The 19,821-nt window shown below is 36.6% G+C and overlaps 1 protein-coding gene across 1 annotated transcript in view; it reads left to right on the top strand.

Annotated features, from left to right (window-relative positions):
• LOC107287136 (ephrin type-B receptor 1-like) overlaps positions 1–19,532 on the top strand; it is a 37,848-nt gene extending 18,316 nt beyond the window's left edge. The window contains exon 3 of the mRNA XM_015815604.1: positions 18,780–19,532. Coding sequence (XP_015671090.1) covers positions 18,780–19,532 — 753 coding nt within the window. The remainder of the gene's footprint in view (positions 1–18,779) is intronic.
• Positions 19,533–19,821: the final 289 nt, after the last annotated feature.

Raw genomic sequence — 19,821 nt, 5'->3', positions numbered from 1 at the left:
AGAGAGAGAGAGAGAGAGAGAGAGAGAGAGAGAGAGAGAGAGAGAGAGAGAGAGAGAGAGAATCCTTTCCTGATTTCTCCTTCTCACCCTTTCTTTCCAGCCGCCACAGAGGCTCACACGTTGCCGGCTGCTGGCAGGTCCAGGCTGCAGCTTTGCATCTGGCAAAGTGCTGCATTCCCCTCTTCGGCCCTACCACGTGGCAGAGATGGTGACTGGGAGCCGGCCGACGCTCGGCTTGTGCCATCACGTGCTCCCATCTCCCCACCTTTCATCCCACAGGCCGGTCATGCCTTGGGGCACTAGGCTTACAGAACTCCATCGCCCAGGCGAGGAGAGGTGAGGCCCAGCAAAGTGGGGCCAGGCATGGTGAGGTGTGGCCTGGTAAAGCAGAGCCAGATGAGGAGAGGCCCAGCAAAGCCGGGCGTGATGGAGTGAGCCCGGGAGGGGTGGGGCAGGGTGAAGCAAATGAACTGTAGCTGCTGCTCTGCACCACCAGCCCCCAAGCGCTTGCTATTTCCTGTCGTGTGCTGGGGGGGCACCCAGCCTGGTTGGGGTAGGCCAGAGCTCGGGCAGCGGGAGCTGGTCCCTTGCCATTTCTGGAACAGCCCTGGGCGCCAAATCTGGGCCCTTTGTGGGCCGGATCCAGCCTACTGGCCTTGTCTTTGACATGTCTGTATTAGAGAGATCTTGGCTGTACCTCTCCTAGTGGTTGTTGACAATATAGTGTTAAATCCTGGCAGGAAACCTAGCATGTTTCAAAGATGCAAATAGGTGTTATAGTTTCTTTCATCCTAGATCACATGGGCTTCTTATACACATCTGTGCAACCAGGCTAGAGCCCAGAAGTAAGCAATGCATTTTCCTAAGTTGTCACAAGAGAAACTGGGACTACTGTGGAGGGCTGAACAATAGGCTGCTCAATTCTGCTCAATATTAATTTTATCACTTTATAAAAAGCAGTAAATTATATGTTTTTGATTAGCTGCTACATGCTATGTCTTACTTACATTTGATTTCTATTTTCTGATTGACTTTATGTGGGCCAGACAGGGACAGTCAAAGGGGCATAGCAGTATACATTGGTGGAGTCAGGTAATTATTGTTGGGGTTTTCAATAAAGTGGCAGCCCTTCATGTTAAAATTCAGCTCTCTTTTTTCTTTATATGTTTATTTCACATTATTTCTTTCCCTTGACTTTTTAAATGCATATTTTGTATTTGAGTCTCATTTTCAAATTAATCTTCCAATTTGGATCTGTCCTCCCAGTTTTGATTCAGGCAGCTTGGCAAAAATGAGAGGCAGACTCCTGTTGCTCAATCTGTGTTGTATCTTTATTTTATACAACTACTTTATCTAGCTCTTCCTTTATCTGCCTTTCCAGATGGCTATTTAGAGTTTGCTCTTAGGCTCTAGCAAACATTCACTAGCAGTTCTTAAGAATTTTTCCCTTAGCAGAAAATATCCAGAAGTATGAAGAAATAATACTGCTTTCCAATCTATTGTTAATTTTTAATGCAAAGCTCTATATGCCTTAAGCAGTGTTTTTTGTTTTTTTTTAAGAAAAAGCTGGTCTAACTTGAATATCTTTATTATGAAGGAAAAGTGCAAATTGAATCAAGCCCTGTATCAGTTGTCCACCTGAGCTCCACCTGGCTTCTATTTGCTTCTGAAGCTGACCTAGTGAATCATATCTTTGAGAGTAAGGAATAGCAACGGAGGTTTCAACAGAGCACTGACATGAGGCCTTAAGCAATGTCTGTAGCAAAAAAAACCCCTTTCAATTTCTTTTCCATTGAAACAAAAAGGGGAAATTAAGCATTCTTTCTTAAAGAATGATTACCATAATGTGCAATTTTCCTGTATGGTAATTAATTAAGAAAATCAGTGATAGTGGCATTTGCAAAGGACGTTACCAGTATAATTAAAGACAAAAGTCATAACAATAGTTAAACAACAGACTAAAGTACTTATTCTTGGACAGGTGAACCACTCTGTTCTTTCTTGAAATGTGAATCTGCTCACCAGTTTATTTCTGGTGTTGCCAGGCTGTCATAGGAAATGCCCAGAGAAAATGTATATTCACAAGCAGAAATGCCTTACAATTATGTTTAGTGTTTATTGAACAAATTTCATATATATATATAAACTTACAATAGCTATTAGACATTTAAACTTATCTTTTTTAGTATTTATTTTGGAAACACATATTACATACATACTAGTAAAATGAGAGCCATATGGGATGGATATATAAGATGCAGAAGATTGAAAGGATCTTTTGAATTATATAGGAAAAAAAGGTTTCTAAAGTATCAGAAATCCAGTGGATCCAATATTAGAGCTTTAAGGCAGTATAACATGTTTAATTTGAGTGCAAAAAGAAATTTTGGATCATGTAAGGGGTGAACCTTGCATAGTCTGCAATTTCTTAAAGCAGCATTGACTATTGTATCCAGCTGCCATATGAACCTAAGAAAAGATGGATTTTGTTTAACTGCAGTTGCAGATAGTGGCTATGTTATGCCCAAAGGACCTTTTTGCCGTCAGAATCAAAATGATGGACAGCACCATTGTACATCTTATTCACGTCCATGTGCCAGCAATGCGGAGTACAAGGCCTCTTCAGCAACAAAGAAGGGAAAAAGTGTTTTGCCATGTGTGTCCCATTGATCTAGGATTTGAACCAAGGAGAAAGATGTTGGAAGACTGTACAAACCCAGCCCATGCTATATGAGCTTAACTGCCAATAGAACATTTATCCTGTGAAAGGGTTAAGATGTGTCCTACCCCAGAATCCATTAAACACTTAGGAATTGTGCTATCTTTCATTTTACAGGACTGTGTGTAAAAGCAGTTCCACATGAACATCTGAGAGCAAACAGAATCTGTCTGTATTTTAAGGTTTCCAAGAAAATGCACATATGGATGAGCATCTTTTTTCTATTTTTAAAATAATTAAGAAGGAGAAAAGTAAACAAACAATGAACATCTTTCCAGTGTCTATATTAGTCTTTGTTTAATGTCTTCCTTTTCACAACTCTGCTAAGTGAAGTTTAAGTGATAGACTATCATCTGGGTCAGCTAGTGGAAGTGCCAGAAGAGGCTTCCGCACATGCCCAGTGCAGGCACAGAAGGATCTTCTTTTATTGAAAATGGATGATAAAGTAGCAGGGCCTCTAGAAGAGAATTTCATTGCCTTCATGTTGTAAAACATATCACTGAATATAGCTTAGCTGCCTCACACAGATCTTTACCATGGATCTATCATTGCTATTAGTGCCATATAGAAATACTCTTCTGCATTTTTTTCTTCCAGTTTTTATATCAATCAAGCAGAAAACAATACCCTAACCAACGAACTATCAAGGAGAAAACCATACCCCCACCAGGGCAGGGCAAGCTACTGTATATAAACAGGCAGCAAGTCCCAAACTCACTAATATTGATGATGTTGCCTAATTGGGTAATGAAATGTCTGCACGCAAACAATCAAGCTTAGAGAGCACCAAGGCTCCACAGTTTTCATACTGCTGAAAGAATTTGTTTTTAAAATGTCTTCCAAAGAGAGGAAAATTTAAGCAAAATTCTTACGTGTTATTGAATAAGACACACTGTAGATATGAATTGGCAAAACAGGAGTAAAAAGTTTGCATTTACTCCATATAGATGATTTAAAATTATTTAAAAAAACAAAGACTGAACTAGATTCCTTATTAAAAAGCACAAAACAATTTAGTAAAGATATTAGAATTTAATTTTACATCAAGAAGTGTGCAAACATAGCCATAAAGGCAAGCAAAATTGTTAAAGTTGATAGAATACAGCTTAACAATGAATATTTGATAGAGGCAGTAGGTACAAATATTTGGGAATTTTGGAAGCTTACAATTTATTACAGAATCAAGTAAAAATACTTCTACCAGATATATTAAATGAATTCAGAAAAATTTGAAATTAAAGCTAAATGGTAGAAACATCATTAAAAAAACTAATATTTGAGCAGTTTCTGTTATTCAATAGACAGCAGGAATAGTTGAACTGGAACCAGGTACAACATGATAACTTTGGTTCAGAAGATAAGAAACTAACAACAGTGCACATTGTTTTGCACCCAAAAAGTGATATTGATCAGCTGGGTTTGCAAGAGCTGAAGAGGGCAGAAGACTTCTACAAGTGAAACAAACTGGAGGGAAAAAATGTATGGCCTGAATGACTACATTAAAAAAAGCCAAGAACCCTTGCTGAATCAAGAAAGCTATTAAAAACAACAAAGGTGAAGGCTGAATATGGAAAAGAAATAATTTAAAGCCAATTTATTAGTTGGAAGAACAAGTCAATGCATGGTCAATACCTGAAGGATATAGAAGGAAAAACTGATAAAACTCCCACATGTTAAAAAAAAGAAAGTGAGGGCTTTATTTTAGTGGCTCAAGGACAAGCTTTCCAACTAATTGCATCAAGGCAAAAATTCAGCATGTAATAAACATCAAATATCATCGTTGTAATAAAAAGGATGAAATAATTGACCATTTGATCAGTGACTGTAGCAAAACTTCACAAACTGACTATAAGCATCATGACCAAATTGCCAGAATTATTCACTGGAAACTTTGCCAAAGGTTTGGACTAGAATGTGGTAAAACTATTAGTACCCTAAAGTTGAGAAAGTTTGGAAAATGAGTGGGTTAAGATCTTATGGGACTTTAAGGCCCAAGTAGAGTGGCATCTTGTTCATAACATGCCTGATATAACAATTATCGAGTTGTTATTGATATACTGGCTGATTTTAGGTTTAAGAAAAACAATTGAAAAAAATTACAGAATACTGGGACTTGCAGATTGAAGTTGAGCGCTTACAGTAAAATAAATTCATTGTTTTAATCATTGTTATTGGAGTCCTCAGAATGATATGTAAAGGATTTCACCAATAACTGGAAATATTGAATTTACCAGATATGAATACCCTCATTTTGAAAAAAAACCCATAAAACCACCCTACTTGGAATTGTCTATATTCTAAGACTCTACTTTAATAATTCTGAATTTGATGGTTAGGATTTGTATTATTAAGTTTCCACCAATCTTAAACTCTGAAGATTACCCATACATAAATTAAATTTATATACTGCTGGAATCCCAGAGACTCTGAGTGTTTTATAACTATTAAAATATCTAAAAAACTGAGAAAAATACAGAAAACACAAAAATAATGCTGTAGACCAGGCACACTTCCAGGATCCTGACAGATGATATTGTTTAATTGATGGAACCTGGAGGGCGCCAATCCTGCTAGGTCAAACTCGCTGGGCAGATACCATGGGAAACAGGTGGTTCCCCAAAACAACCCTTTTAACCTGTATGTCTTAGATATATGAAGGTAAAAAAGTAGAGGACACCACAATCTCCTCATCAAACCTCTGCTGTGTCACTACACATGTGTAGCAGAAAGCAGCAAAGTTTTCAAGAACAAAGCAGGCTCAAAAATCCCACCCAAATTCTTAAGGATTTACATTATATGTTTCATATATTTGCCACCTCAAAACTAAGGAAAGTATGCAATCAAATCATTAAACTTCCAAGGCATGATCAAAGGATTTTTAGGACAGAGAAGGTTCGTGGGCTGCATGTGGCTACAGAATAACAAGTTGTAAACTCTTACCATAGATGCATCATCATTGTGGTAATCGGTATTATGTCCTTGGTTAATTCTGGATGTGAAGTAGCTTCTTCAGACCTAATCAGAAGCTAATTATATTCTATAATAGTGGATTCCTGCTCTATGCAGGGGATTGAACTAATCTGTCTCTGAAGTCCTTCCAACCCCTTACATTCCATGATTGTTATTGTGTAGTAGCTGCTGTTCTTACGTTTTTAACAAAAATGAGTTCAAATTCTAAAATGAAGACAGCTTCTTCATTGGTTCTACTGATAATGTTATTTTTATAGCTCACCTGGCACCTGATCTTACATTGTTTAGTACTAGGCAAAGATCTCTTTTATTTTCTCATGTTTTTAAATACAACATTTGATTCCCTGATTATTGCTGTTGGTGATGCTGTTCTGCTGCTGCTTTTAGATATTATTGTGTGATTGTATTACTGTTTTTATGGGCTGCATTATTGTTGGAAAATAAGTTTTGGGATAGATTTGTTAAAATATTGTTTTAATGTGATTATTTAAAATATATTTTAGATATACAACATACACAACAGTGGCATATTAATATTTTAAAATAAAAGTATAGGAATTCATGCCATTTACTTCAGAAGAGATACTTTATTATGAAGAACCTGTGAAAATGTGAAATATATATAGATGAGGGAGGATAAAATAAATATATTTCCCTGACCTATATGTGAACTTCTAGCATTTCTTTTGTGAACTTTAGACTACTACTCCTGAATAGAGAGTGGGAGGCTAGACAGGTTGCATAAATACAGCATATTTACCTAAAAGGAGACCTTGATAAAATTGTCACATACACATAATCTGTTAAAGCCTTCAGCTGGAATCCAGTGTTAGTTTGGTCTTCAGTCTAATTGGAATAATGAAATATTACTGAATTGATCTTTAGGTCTAGGCTACTTATGTTATGGTTGCCTAGCTTAGGAATCATAGGTAGCTAGTAACTCTCCCTATATTTTTAACATCTGAGAGAATTGAAGCTTTGAAGATAAGATGTTGGTTTGGCTGCATACCATTGCAAAAAATGGTCAAACTCTCCATGGTAGGGGTTTAAGCAATACAAATTCTTTTGACATAGAGTAGAAATTTTACAGGACCTTAGTTTAAATTCCATATCAAGTGGAAGGGGATGAACAGAGCAAATTTAAATTGGTGCACAATATTTGCTACATTAGATTTCATGAAAGTTGTGAGCTTTCTAATGCAACATCAGAAAGAAATTATGGATAAATAACCTTACATTAAAAAAAGATACTTAATCTATCTGTCTCTGTCACTTTGCAGTCTAGAAAGTATATTGTTTTCACTGCCATTTTGAGAACATTTTTTGTTGGATATTCTTTATTCTATCAAAAATATAAGGTACTGAGATTGATCTGATTTTCAGTCAGATAGCACCACCCTTAGGTTAACATAAGGGCCATGTTAGATAATGAGTAGAACAGACTGAAGAATTTTCACGGGGGCAGGCTAACATAGTTCCATTTTAGCCAACAAGTAGATGGGGCCAAGAGAGCCAGTTTGGTGTAGTGGTAAAAGCATCTGGCTAGAAACCAGGAGACTGTCAGTTCTAGTTCTGCTGTAGACACATAGCAATTGTCAGTTGCTTGGGCTGGTCACTCTCAGCTCTAGGAAGGAGGCAGTGGCAAACCACTTCCAAAAATTTTGCAAAAAGAATTGCAGGGACTATTCCAGGAAGTCACCAGGAGTCAAAAACTGACTTGAGGGGCCAACATATTCAACATATCGTAATTCCATGTTTTGATCCCTGATAATTTTGTCTGCACAAAGCTACTCCACTCAGAACATAACTATCTTGCCATTCTTTTCCTCCTTATATCGTTTTATATTTCCTTTCTTCTTTCTTCACATTACAGTTAAAAAGATAAAAATTAATACAAGTTAAAGAAAAAAATAAAAAAATATTTGGAACTGATAATTCTTTATAAAATTTATTTAAATTAATTCTTCATAAATATTCATTTATTTTGTTTGGGATTCACCAGCCCACATTGTATTGAACAAAATTCTATTTTTATATTCTTTTTCATTCAGTCTTCAGATACCATCATGCCTTCCTCTTTGTTTGCATCCTCAGCCCATATCTCTTTATCATTCCCAATTTATAACTTTCTCGTTCTTCTTAGAAAGTCCCTGTAGACTCTCCAGCACAGAATGCAAGCTTGTATCCTATCTGTTAAAAAATGCTACTTTCTTTTAACAGCATAGATTAAGTCTGCAAGCAATCATTACATAAATATAATTATTGAAATAAATACTGTTAGCAGTTGTGGGTTAAGAGGATAGGTCATCTTCTGGAAAGGTAACTGGCTAAAGAACAGGGAGTGGAAGGCAGAAATTAATGGACATTAAGATGCTACTTAGTAGAAGTACAAATTTTTGTTATTATTATTTTTTGCAGAACTCAAATAGAGATAATTGCAATAGCAGTTTTATAGCATCTGTTGGTGTTGAAATGCATTTTGAATTAAAAACTCCAATATACATTTCAAATTTTAATTATTGCATTTGGAATGTTCCTACACATGCTTGTTTTAGTAACCTCAGCAAAATAAAGTTTTTGAAAACTGAAACTAATCTACATCTCTTTAAGATGTACAATGAGACAAGAATAAGTGAGTTTTTAGGCAAGTGCTGTTACTGACTTTAAATATTGATAAATCGATAGCAAATATTTTCAGGTAATAGTCTTTAAAGAAGAAACATTAGATTGTTTCCTAATAAAAATTAGAAAAATAAAAGTATTTATTTAGATTTAGTTCAATGTTTCTTGTTTAATTTTTAGTTCACTTTCTGTGGCAATACATTCTGAATGCTTAGTTTTAACATATAATGTTTCAGAAATCTTTCTGCAATGTTACTGTAGAGCTGTAACTGGTAGGTCTGATACTGAATTGAGCCCCCCCCCCCCAAATTCATTCCCAGGACACCACTGAGTAATGGTATCTTCTCTTTGTCCCTCCTTGTGCCTTCTTTCAATATCCAGTCTTTATCTAAAAAAATTATATATGGCTGTGCATTTTAAATACAACTCCTCAGTCCCAAAAGATGACATTATGTAAAAGAGGAAAATTAGATCTGGTGGTGATCTGGTGAAAAGGGCAAAGTTCTTGGAGAGAGGCAGTTCTGCAAGTAATCTGGCCCTGCAGGCCTTTAAAAGAGATAACGTGCACTTTGAATTGCACCTGGAAACTTACTGGAAGCCAGTGGCTTATGAGTAAACCTTGGAGAAAATCTAACCTCTAGGTCAAGGAATGGACAAAGTTGGTGCAAAAGATGAATCTGGGCAAAGTTTCACCTGCCATGGCTGTCACCTGCATTTTGAGCAAGAGGTCTGAGTCAAGGAGGACCTCAACTGCACATCAACTTTTGCAGGGAGTACAATTACATCAAGAAGTCAAGATGAAAAATAAAATTCTGAGAAAGAAATACCAAACTTCAAGATGGGTTCATGGAAAGTGGAGCCAACAACCCCGACTGAATGAAGAGCTAGTGACAAGACCAGCTTCTTACATTTCCTCTATGAATAAGAGAGAACTTGAGATTGTCCATATGTGCTCCAAGACATTTCTTTCTCAAGAGGAGACCGCAAGACTCCAGCAAATTTAAAGCTCCGGGAGACAAGGAGTAGCCATTTTGCCTTCAAAAAGAACAGTTTCATTTCTAATCACTTTAGGAAATTGATTGTTAACTGCATTTTAGCCATTAAAAATCCTTGGTAGCACAGATTTTACAGCAGCAGGTGAGATTTTTTTCAATTCTTAGCTAAATAATTTTTAAATACAAATTTAAGATTTTTTTTGCTGGAATAAACAGCAAAAGGGTGATTAAAGTATGATTTTAGAAAGTTACAAATGGACTAATTTGAAATAAAAATTTATAATTAATTATAAAGAATCCTCATAGAAAAATGTAATTATTTTGAATTTTTCTTTTAAAAAACATAAAAGATTAAAAATGAGACACAGAGGGAACTAGAAGGAAGCGAAAGTTACAATTAAAGGAGAAGAACACTCAAACTTGACTTACAAATACAGAATGAAATAAAATATTTTAACATTGGATATATTGAAGGATATTTTTGAAAAATGGACCCAGAAGTTAATTTTCAGAATGTTTGCTTCTATAGATTTTGTTGAAAAGATATTATGGAAGAGAAACCAGGAAACTAAGCTAAGGTCCATTTAGTGGGATGTATTCCCTAGAAAGTTTAAAATTGTGGACTCAGGCAAAACAAAGCAGAGGGTTATAAAATTGTGGATGCTGGGGAGAAAGTGGGAATGTTTTCTCTCACACATAATTCAGGATCACATAGTGAAATAGATGGCCAATCAGTTTTCTGTACTGGATTTTATTGTCACAAGGTATGGAAATAGTCATTAGTTTAATGAGATAATCATGCAACCTCTGTTAAATTCTGGAAGCAGAAATCCCAACACAACTGGAAAGCTGAGGTAGACTCTGAGTTAAATAGAGTAATCTATCATGACTTAGATCAAAATATCATGAACCAACAATGCTGTGCTGGAGGTTCTTTATGAGCATTTTGCAAAGTAGGACCCTGGACCTCTGGCAACATCTAGATTCCTGGGTTACTACTACTACTACTACTAAAGTTGGAGGTCATCTAGTCCAGCCCCCTGCTCAGGCAGGAAACCCTATACCATTTCGGACAAATGGCTGTCCAGTCTCTTCTTAAAAACTTCCAGTGTTGGAGCATTCACTGCTTCTGGAGGCAGGTTGTTCCACTGGTTAATTGTTCTCACTGTCAGGAAGTTTCTCCTTATTTCTAGGTTGCTTCTCTCCTTGATGAGTTTCCACCCATTGCTTCCTGTCCTGCCTTCAGGCGCTTTGGAGAATAGCTTGACTCCCTCTTCTTTATGGCAGCCCCTGAGCTATTGGAACACTGCTATCATGTCTCCCCTCATCCTTCTCTTCATTAAACTAGATCAGTGGTTCTCAACCTGTGGGTCGGGACCCCATTTGGGTTCGATCGACCATTTCACGGGGGTCGCCAAGCAAGGCTGTCCGCCATTTTTTTTGTCCGCCATTTTCCCCCCCCCTTTTCCGGTGGGTGCCTTACCTCCCTTGGGCTGGGCCAGCTGGTGGTCAGCCTGCTCTGTCTCTGCCGCTTGCCAGCTACGCCTCGGCCGGCGCAGGGGGAGGAACCACGCATGTGCGGCGCTCCCGGGCAGGGAAAGTCCTCGACTTACGACCGGTTGGGTAGTCCTCGACTTATGACTGGTTTAGTCCTCGACTTACGACCGGTTGGGGTCATGGCATTAAAAAGGTTGAGAACCACTGTACTAGATATACCCAATTCCAACAGCCGTTCCTTATATGCTTTACCCTCCAGTCCCCTAATCATCTTTGTTGCTCTTCTCTGTACTCTTTCTAGAGTCTCAACATCTTTTTTACATCGCGGTGACCAAAACTGGATGCAGTGTTCCAAGTGTGGCCTTACCAAGGCATTGTAAAGTGGTATTAACACTTCACGTGATCTTGATTCTATCCCTCTGTTAATGCAGCCTAGCACTGTGTTGGCCTTTTTGGCAGCTGCAGAACACTGCTGGCTCATATTTAAGTGATTGTCCACTAGGACTCCGAGGTCCCTCTCACAGTTACTACTATTGAGCAAGGCACCCCCTATACTATACCTGTGCATTTGGTTTTTCTTGCCTAAATGTAGAACCTTGCTTTTTTCACCATTGAATTTCATTTTGTTAGATAGTGCCCAGTGTTCAAGTCTGTCCAGATCCTGGACAGATCAAGTCTGTCCAGATCAAGTCTGTCCAGATCCTAGGTTGACCATTGTTGGAAACAAAATGATGCTAATTGTTTATGTGATTCATTCACCATAGCTTTTCTTTTGTTTATGCTTTGGAATCCAGGATGCATCTGACTAGATGCTAAATTAAATTGAGTCTTAATTGACAGATCAAGATGACTGATTTGAGTGCAACACATTTCCTATCTGCAATCAATATAATTGATTGAAGGTGTCCTGATCTGTTATTTGCTTATATATGGAGATAAAAATAATAGACACATTCTAGTAGTATCCTTCAATCACATTGATACCTCTTCCTTAGTAGCTTGCAAGGAACTGGTTTAGTGATAATGCAGAACAGTTGCAAAATGAGAGCTATTTAGGAACGGTATATATATTTTTCCTACAATGCTGCAAAGTATTCTGTTTCCTTCTTTTGACTGACAATGTATTTTTTTAGACAAGTTTTTGCAATAGTTAGAAAAAATATCTTCATCCCCAGCTGAACTTCTCAGAGAATGCAGACTAATGATATGTCTACATGTCTTTAAAACAGTTTTACACTGTTAATACATAAAGAATCTTTTATTAGAATTATTATCCTTGCTCGGGAAGGAGATAAATAGTTTAATTGGTGGCTACAGTGACAATTTTCAGTACTTTTGCTATGGCTAAGCATTTTGTACCACCACAATGAATTAGTAATTAGGAATACTCACTTTTTACATGAACCAAAAGAACTTATGAATCTGCTGCCAGTGCTTTGTACCAGTTTTAATAATTATATATTTTCCTTCTTCTTTTCTGTAGCAGTTTCACTAAGGTTAGATTACACAGATTTATTTCAGAGAAGTAGAAAGATTTAACATACTAGAATTTGCCTAGCAACACAAAGGATCTGTGCCTTTCTGTATGTGAGTCTGTTTGAATTTTGAGTTTTCTCCCACCTTTTCAACTCATATGGTCATAACTAGTTTTCCAGCTTTTACACCTGAGGCTTTGGGCATATACATTCTATAGTATGTAATAATCCACAATCTTGTCACCACATTAAAATTAATTTGTCTGTGTAATGGCAGTTTGCTTATATATGTAGTACTTTTATCTCCATAAAATATTAATTAATATCTTTCTGATCACATACTGCAATGCAAACATTAATTTATGCTTGAGTGCTACTATGGAATTATGCATCATATTCCTGACAGTATTTAAAGGTTTCAGTATAACCTTGCCTGCAACCCTCAAACCCTATAACCAAAAATTTGCATGGCTTGTAAATTGGGTTGCAATTCTCAAAAATTGTCCTAAGCCCAATAAATTTTATTCCTTCCACTTAATTGTCACAATAGCCAGTATCAAATTAATTATTATTAATTCACTTGCAAATGGTCACATTCTCATGAGTTTTGATGGATCTGCTGGGCAACAATGAGTAAGTTCTATCATATTTTCTTTCTACCTCAAACCACATGTGGATTACAGCTACATGATTTGTTTCCACATTCCACATATGATTGCAGAAATGACCGTAGCCCATTCACATGTGCATACAAATATTATTTGTAAAGAACAAGAAATATGTACTGCAGCATGTTAGCATATGAAGACAAGGAGAAAACTCTTCAGTTGCTGGCATAGTATTTAACAGATGTTATTTTCACTATTTTTTTGAAGCTAGCTTGTTGTAGCTGAAACCTTTGCAGGTATGAATTTTCCTTCAAAATAGCCATAACCTGAATGAAGATGTTTTATATCTTTTTTATTTTTTGTTGTATATCTTTGTTTTATATCTTTTTTATTCTTTGTCTCAATGACCTCCAAGGTCCCTTCCAACTTTATTATTATTATTATTATTATTATTATTATTATTATTATTATTATTATTATTATTATTATTAATAATAATAATAATAATAATAATAATAATAATAATAATAATGTTATTAATGTTATTAAAATATGTGGATTAAAATCAATTTACTGATCCTTTCGCAGTGGCAGCAATTTTAATCTGTTGCATGTGAAATAAAGAGCTTTTTGCTCATAAAGGCTAGCATATATAGATGAATAAACATTTATTGTTGCATGCAAAAGATCTAAACATTCATAAAATACAAGATGTAGTAATAGTACTTTTGCAGTATTTCTTTACTGTATTCAAATGTAAGCATGATAAAAACCAAATGGCTTCTTCAAATTAAGATTAGTGACAATTTTATCTCTGTAAATTTAATTTGAAATTTTGCAGCATGCAATGAAAACCTCAGAATTCTATAAAAAGTTGATTGCATGAAATATTTTAATTCACTGTTATGCATAGAAAGTTAATTATTAAAATTATTTTTAATACCACTTTATTCAATTTCAAGAAAAATTAAAATACAAAATAACTATACAAAAAAAAGGGGGGGGCAGAAATTCAGAAGAGGAAATAGTTAAAGTTCTTTTCCAAAGCTTTTGTCATTTTGAGATATCTTCAACAATCTGTCCAGGAAACCTCTTCTAAATAATGGTTTCAATCAGATGGATTTCAAGTCTGATGCAGAAATAAAAAGTTACAAAAAGCAACTTGAAATTCTGATAAGATAAATTAGGCAATGTCAAACAAGCTGAAATCAGAATCCCTAGACTAATTTCAAGAAAGGTGGATTCTGAAAAAGGTTCTACTAAAGTTGATTCAAAAGAAAAAGTAGCACCTTGGATAGCGCCATGCAATGTTTATCCTGGAATGTCTAGAGAGGAAGATTCCTCTAACTATGCCCTATCATCACTGTTCCTCAAGCAATTTGAAGTACTGTAGCACCATGCACAGACATGCTGTTTTGGCCCTGCAAGGCCTATGCTATGTTTGTATTGTGGTTTGAGTGTAATCATGCAACCTATGGAAACTGAAAGAAATAGTGAGAAGATCTTAGTGATACTTTTGTACAGTTCTCTCAAACTTACTGTATTAAAGAGAAAACATTTTATTTTACAGGAAAGGCAAGAGAAACTCAGAAAGCATTAGTAATGGAAGGGTTTCAAGATTTTTAACTCGAAAATTTATTGCAAAGATTTAAAACATGTATGGCAAAGGGAAACACCCCAATTCCCCCGCCCCAATTTGATGAATATTGAAAAACATATAAATTTGACGTAAAGAAAAATGAACAAGTAGATTTTTTCTCTCTCTCTCTCATAACAACAATGTTGAGCCCAATACAGTTGAGTAAGATCAAGGAAGGAAGAGCTATATAAGACTTCAGTGAGATATTTATAATACCAATTCACAGTCTTGGAAACTGGAAGAGGAATTTCTTACCTTTATAGTGAGTTTCTTAAGGTAGCATTTCTTTGAATGATTTGAAATGATTCTTCTCAGATTTCTTTTCATCTAGGCTGAGTTAGTGTTTACGACATAAATTGCCAGCAGATTCATCTTCTCTCTTACAATTGTTCAAGTCTACTTTCACCTCTATTACTTTTCACATCTCCCTACAATTTTTCACATCCCAGGAGCATCCAGTAAAGATGAAATATCAATGATGCAAAGCAGAAAAATGCATTTCTTTACACAATACACAGTGAAATTATGAAACTTGCTGTTCGTATGATGATTGCTAGTAAATGGCATGGATGTAAAATGAAATCAGATAAATGTAAGGAGGACAAATCTCTTAATATGTATTAGCACTCTGCAAAGTTTGGATCGAAGTATTCTTTCCAGATACCTGGATGAAGAAAAGCAGCCCTCATTTCTAAGTATGAGTATCTGTACTGTTTTGCTGAAGAAAAAAGTTTTCTAAAACAAGGGAACTAAGAGAAGTAGATTGGTCCCATCTTGATATTCTTAACTGAAATACCTAGGCCAGCTGCATTGTATTTGTGATGCAAAGTGCAACAGATATAGTATTTTTATTCTATCTATATACCTTTGATTATGTAAGTGGAACAGTGTTCTTATACAAATACCCTGCTTGTAGCCTTCTCATATTTACCGGGTGGTTGACCACTTTAGAAATAGTAAATATGGCTAGGCAGAGCTTTGTCTCATCCAGCATTTTTATTTTGGTACACTAAGGCGCAAGGACAACTGTAATTTTAATTGATTATGGGCAACCAAGTATATTTTTGGTGATCACTTAGATATATAACTCTGGTTTGTTTGATGATCCAAACATTTGGGTATCTATGATGTTCCCAGGAGTCTTCTCCAACACCAAAGCTAAAAATCATCAATACTTTCAATCCCACTTCATTAAAGTCCAACTTTCACTTCCATAGAGCAGCACAGAAAATACTATTGTTTGCATTGCTTGCACTACTTTGATCTTTGTGAGGGCAGACACATCACAGCATCTGAATATCTTTTCCAAGGCCTTCATGGCTGCTCATATCAAGTGCTAGTCTATGATATATTTCTTGATGTGGGACTTTTGAGGCACAAAATGTGTCTGACACCAATATTAGTAGGCTTTAGATATCAAATTAGTTTTAGTCAGACATTTAAAAGTTCATAATACAAAGCTATGTAAATATATAATTTATAATGTGTATTCTGACGGAAGTCCCTTTAAATCCTGTTACGTTATGTAGTACTTGCTCTAAGATAAAATAAAGAAGACTTTTGTGGTATTTTAAAGATTATCCAAGTTAAATCCTATTAAATGAGTGGAATCGGCTCCCATGCTGAAACAATAAAAAACTTCTAAGAGACTGAAACTGTTATTTTTTGGAATAATAAACAATCTTTAAGGTGGCAGTAGAAACATAGCTGTTTTTGCTGCAAGTGACTATATTGCTATTTCTCTGCAAATTCTATGGAAATTAATGCATTTGTTTATTTATTGGTTTATTAGATATATATGGCAACCTATCTCACCAAGGGTAACTCTGGGTGGTGTACAATACACAATAAAACAATGCATCTATAAAAATATTCATATGAATATATAAAAAATCAAGGCCAAAGATTAAGATTGTTAGAATTAATAGTAATAATACACTAACCCAAGGTATCGAGACAGTTTCTACCGCAGTAGTATAGCTTTCTGAGCATATCTCTGGTTCCCTGGAATCCCCATGCCTGGTGACATAATTTATCTTAAGGCAGGGGCCCCCAACCTTTTGCTACCAGGGACCAGTTCCATGGAGAAAGGTTTTTCCACGGACTGCAGAATGCATGGTTTTGTGTGCTGCCTGAATCCCATAGATGGGGCTTTGCTTGTTTGTGCAGACCAGTTGCTGGCATGCCTTGGCCCAGTACCAGTCCATGGACTGGGGGTTAGGGATCCCTGTCTTAAGGGATTTGGAAAAACCAAAAGGAATGGAGCTAACTGAACCTTGGGTTGGGGAACAGCGTATTCCACAAGGTGGGTATCAGAGCAGAGATGGTTTTACCAAATGTATGTACCTAGCAGATGTACCACAAGCATGTCCTCTCTGCCATATCTATTGGGATGTTAGTGTATAAGGACCCCCCAGATGCACATTGCATCTGTCTGGGGCAGTGCAATGCTATCCAAAACCAAAGATGACATGGTTCTGGAAGCAGTTGGCCCTGAACCTCAGAACTTCTTCATCTTGCCAGGGTTCAGTTATGTCTATTGTTCCCCATGCAGATCCTCACAGCCTCCAGGCACTGGGATGAGACATTCATGACATCAATTAGTTCAACAGGGGCAGAGATGTAAAGATGTGTACTGATGTAGCTTCACTCAGCAGCCTCATGTAGATGTTAAATAGGGGCTGAGAGCAAACGGAGCATTATGGCATTGCACATAGTAAGGGCTGAAGGTGGGACATTTACTTGCCAATCAACACAGACTGGAATGGATTCTGAAGAAAAGAGGTGAACTAGTACATCATGTTGACCACCCTCAATTCTCTGAGGCAGTCCAGAAAGATATCATGTTTGATAGTACTGAAAGCCATTAAGAAGTCAACTAGGGCAGGGATAGATACATAATGCCCATCCAGCCCACACTAGAGATAATTGAAAACTGCAACCAATACCATTTCTATCACATACATCCAGATAATTCATTTTATACAAGCTCCTCTGGAACTGTTGCACAACCAACTTTTTAACTGCTTTTCCATAAAAGGGAGGTAGAAGATTGGATGAAAATTGTCCAGTTTGGTGGGATCTAACATTGACTTCTGGAGTAGGGGGCAAAACAAGGCCTCTTTAAAGGTAAAGGAACAACTCCCTCACTCAAACAACCATTAACCATTGCTAGAACCCACTCGTGGTACTTCCTGGGCCACTTTATCCAAAACACTTGGGAAATTCTTGTATAAGGGTGCAAGGACTTGTAATTTATGCTAAATAGATGTTACTGTGGTTCCACTACTATTGTTACTCTAGTTCTGTTTATATGTATTGTTAGGCCTATGAATGCTTCAGAAACGTTTCATCAGAAGTGATCAGGGATACATACGTTAGCATCTGTTTAAAGCAGCTGGATATTTTTTAAAACTTCTGAACAAGCCTAAAAATATACAGTTGCTTTAATAAGTCATATGTAGACTCATATTTTCTTACTGAGATGTGACCTGCCTTGGGATCATGAAGCTGAACTATAAGGTATAAAGATCTGTAATAAATAAATTTAGTATGTATTTTTTTTTCTGGTTTAGAAATACTATTTCTGGATGATATGATTTTTTTCTTTTTATCCAAAGGAGCAAGTAAATCACAAACTAATTTTCAAAAAAATTGCTTTAAATCATCTTGTTAATCATATTGAATTCAGTTCCAACCTTATTTTTAAAACACACTGAAGTTGCCAGTTCTTTTCAAGGTAAGTGTTCTCAGGAAACTGCCAAGCTTAAAGCGGTTCTGTCAGTTAGGGGGTTAAAAGAGGTCAGATTACCAGAGCAACAGAGTCTGGTTGAATTTTATTAATTTTGTCAGAATACCTCTCAGAGGTTCATTTGAGTTACATCAGCTTTAACAAATACTAAAAGTGTATTCATTTTGTGGGGCCACTGTCTCTCTCTCTCTGTGTCTTTATGCATACATACATTCATGCATGTAAACTTTTTTCTTTCTGTTAGCTAGGGATAATCTTAGTTTAGTTGTTTTAATTTTTGTTGGCTGATTCCAAGCTCATAAGCCCTGGAATAGGCCCTAACATCAGCAACATTGCACACATTTTTCCAACTGATTGTAAAGCATAACACTCTTCCAAGGCTGTACATCCCAGTTATCTTGTTGTAAGCAATAATTCTCCAAGTTAAAGTGCCATCCCTGTGTTCCCTTCTTTTCATCCTGTTTAATTGCCTGATTTCCCCCTTTTTTATTTGTTCCATACAGTGGGAGGAAGTCAGTGGCTACGATGAGAACCTCAACACAATACGTACTTACCAAGTTTGCAACGTCTTTGAACCCAACCAGAACAATTGGTTACTTACCACCTTCATAAATCGACGTGGTGCACACCGTATTTATACAGAAATGCGCTTCACTGTACGGGACTGTAGCAGCCTTCCCAATGTTCCTGGTTCCTGTAAGGAAACTTTCAACCTATATTACTATGAAACAGACTCTGTTATTGTCACCAAGAATTCAGCTTTCTGGACAGAAGCCCCCTACCTCAAGGTGGACACTATTGCTGCAGATGAGAGCTTCTCTCAGGTGGACTTTGGTGGCAGGTTAATGAAGGTGAACACAGAGGTGAGGAGCTTTGGGCCTCTCAATCGGAAAGGCTTTTACCTGGCCTTTCAGGATTATGGGGCATGCATGTCATTGCTATCTGTAAGGGTCTTCTTTAAGAAATGCCCAAGCGTGGTGCAAAATTTTGCCATCTTCCCAGAGACCATGACAGGAGCAGAAAGTACTTCCTTAGTGATTGCACGAGGTACGTGCATTCCCAATGCCGAGGAGGTGGATGTGCCCATTAAATTATACTGCAATGGTGATGGGGAATGGATGGTTCCCATTGGCCGCTGTACTTGCAAGGCTGGATATGAGCCTGAGAACTATGTGGCCTGTAAAGGTAAGATGATGATTTGCTGTTATCTGATGGCCATTGCCTTGTCAACTAAAGAGCTGATTGGAAATCCCTGAAGTTAAATAATGGCTGAGATACTTTTAAAGTATTTATTTATTTGTTTGTTTGTTTATTTACTTATTTATTTATTCAAGAGAGGAACTTGGGCAGTGTACAATAGCTCTTTTTCAGTTAATAAAATATTAAAATATAATCAATTTAAGATTAAAAAGTTGTAAAACTATAAAAATAATATCATAAAATTTCAAAAGGTGAAACATTCTAAGATGGAGGGTTAGCAGTTGTTAATGCAGTTGTTAATGCAGGCAGGGAGGATCTCATAAGCCCAGCCAGCCCCACAGTTGT

Source organism: Protobothrops mucrosquamatus, unplaced genomic scaffold (assembly GCF_001527695.2).
Source record: "Protobothrops mucrosquamatus isolate PMUCROS unplaced genomic scaffold, P.Mucros_1.0 scaffold353, whole genome shotgun sequence".
Classification (NCBI taxonomy): Eukaryota; Metazoa; Chordata; class Lepidosauria; order Squamata; family Viperidae; genus Protobothrops; species Protobothrops mucrosquamatus.
Note: the sequence above shows the minus strand (reverse complement) of the source record. Positions and strands in the feature narration are given on the sequence as shown.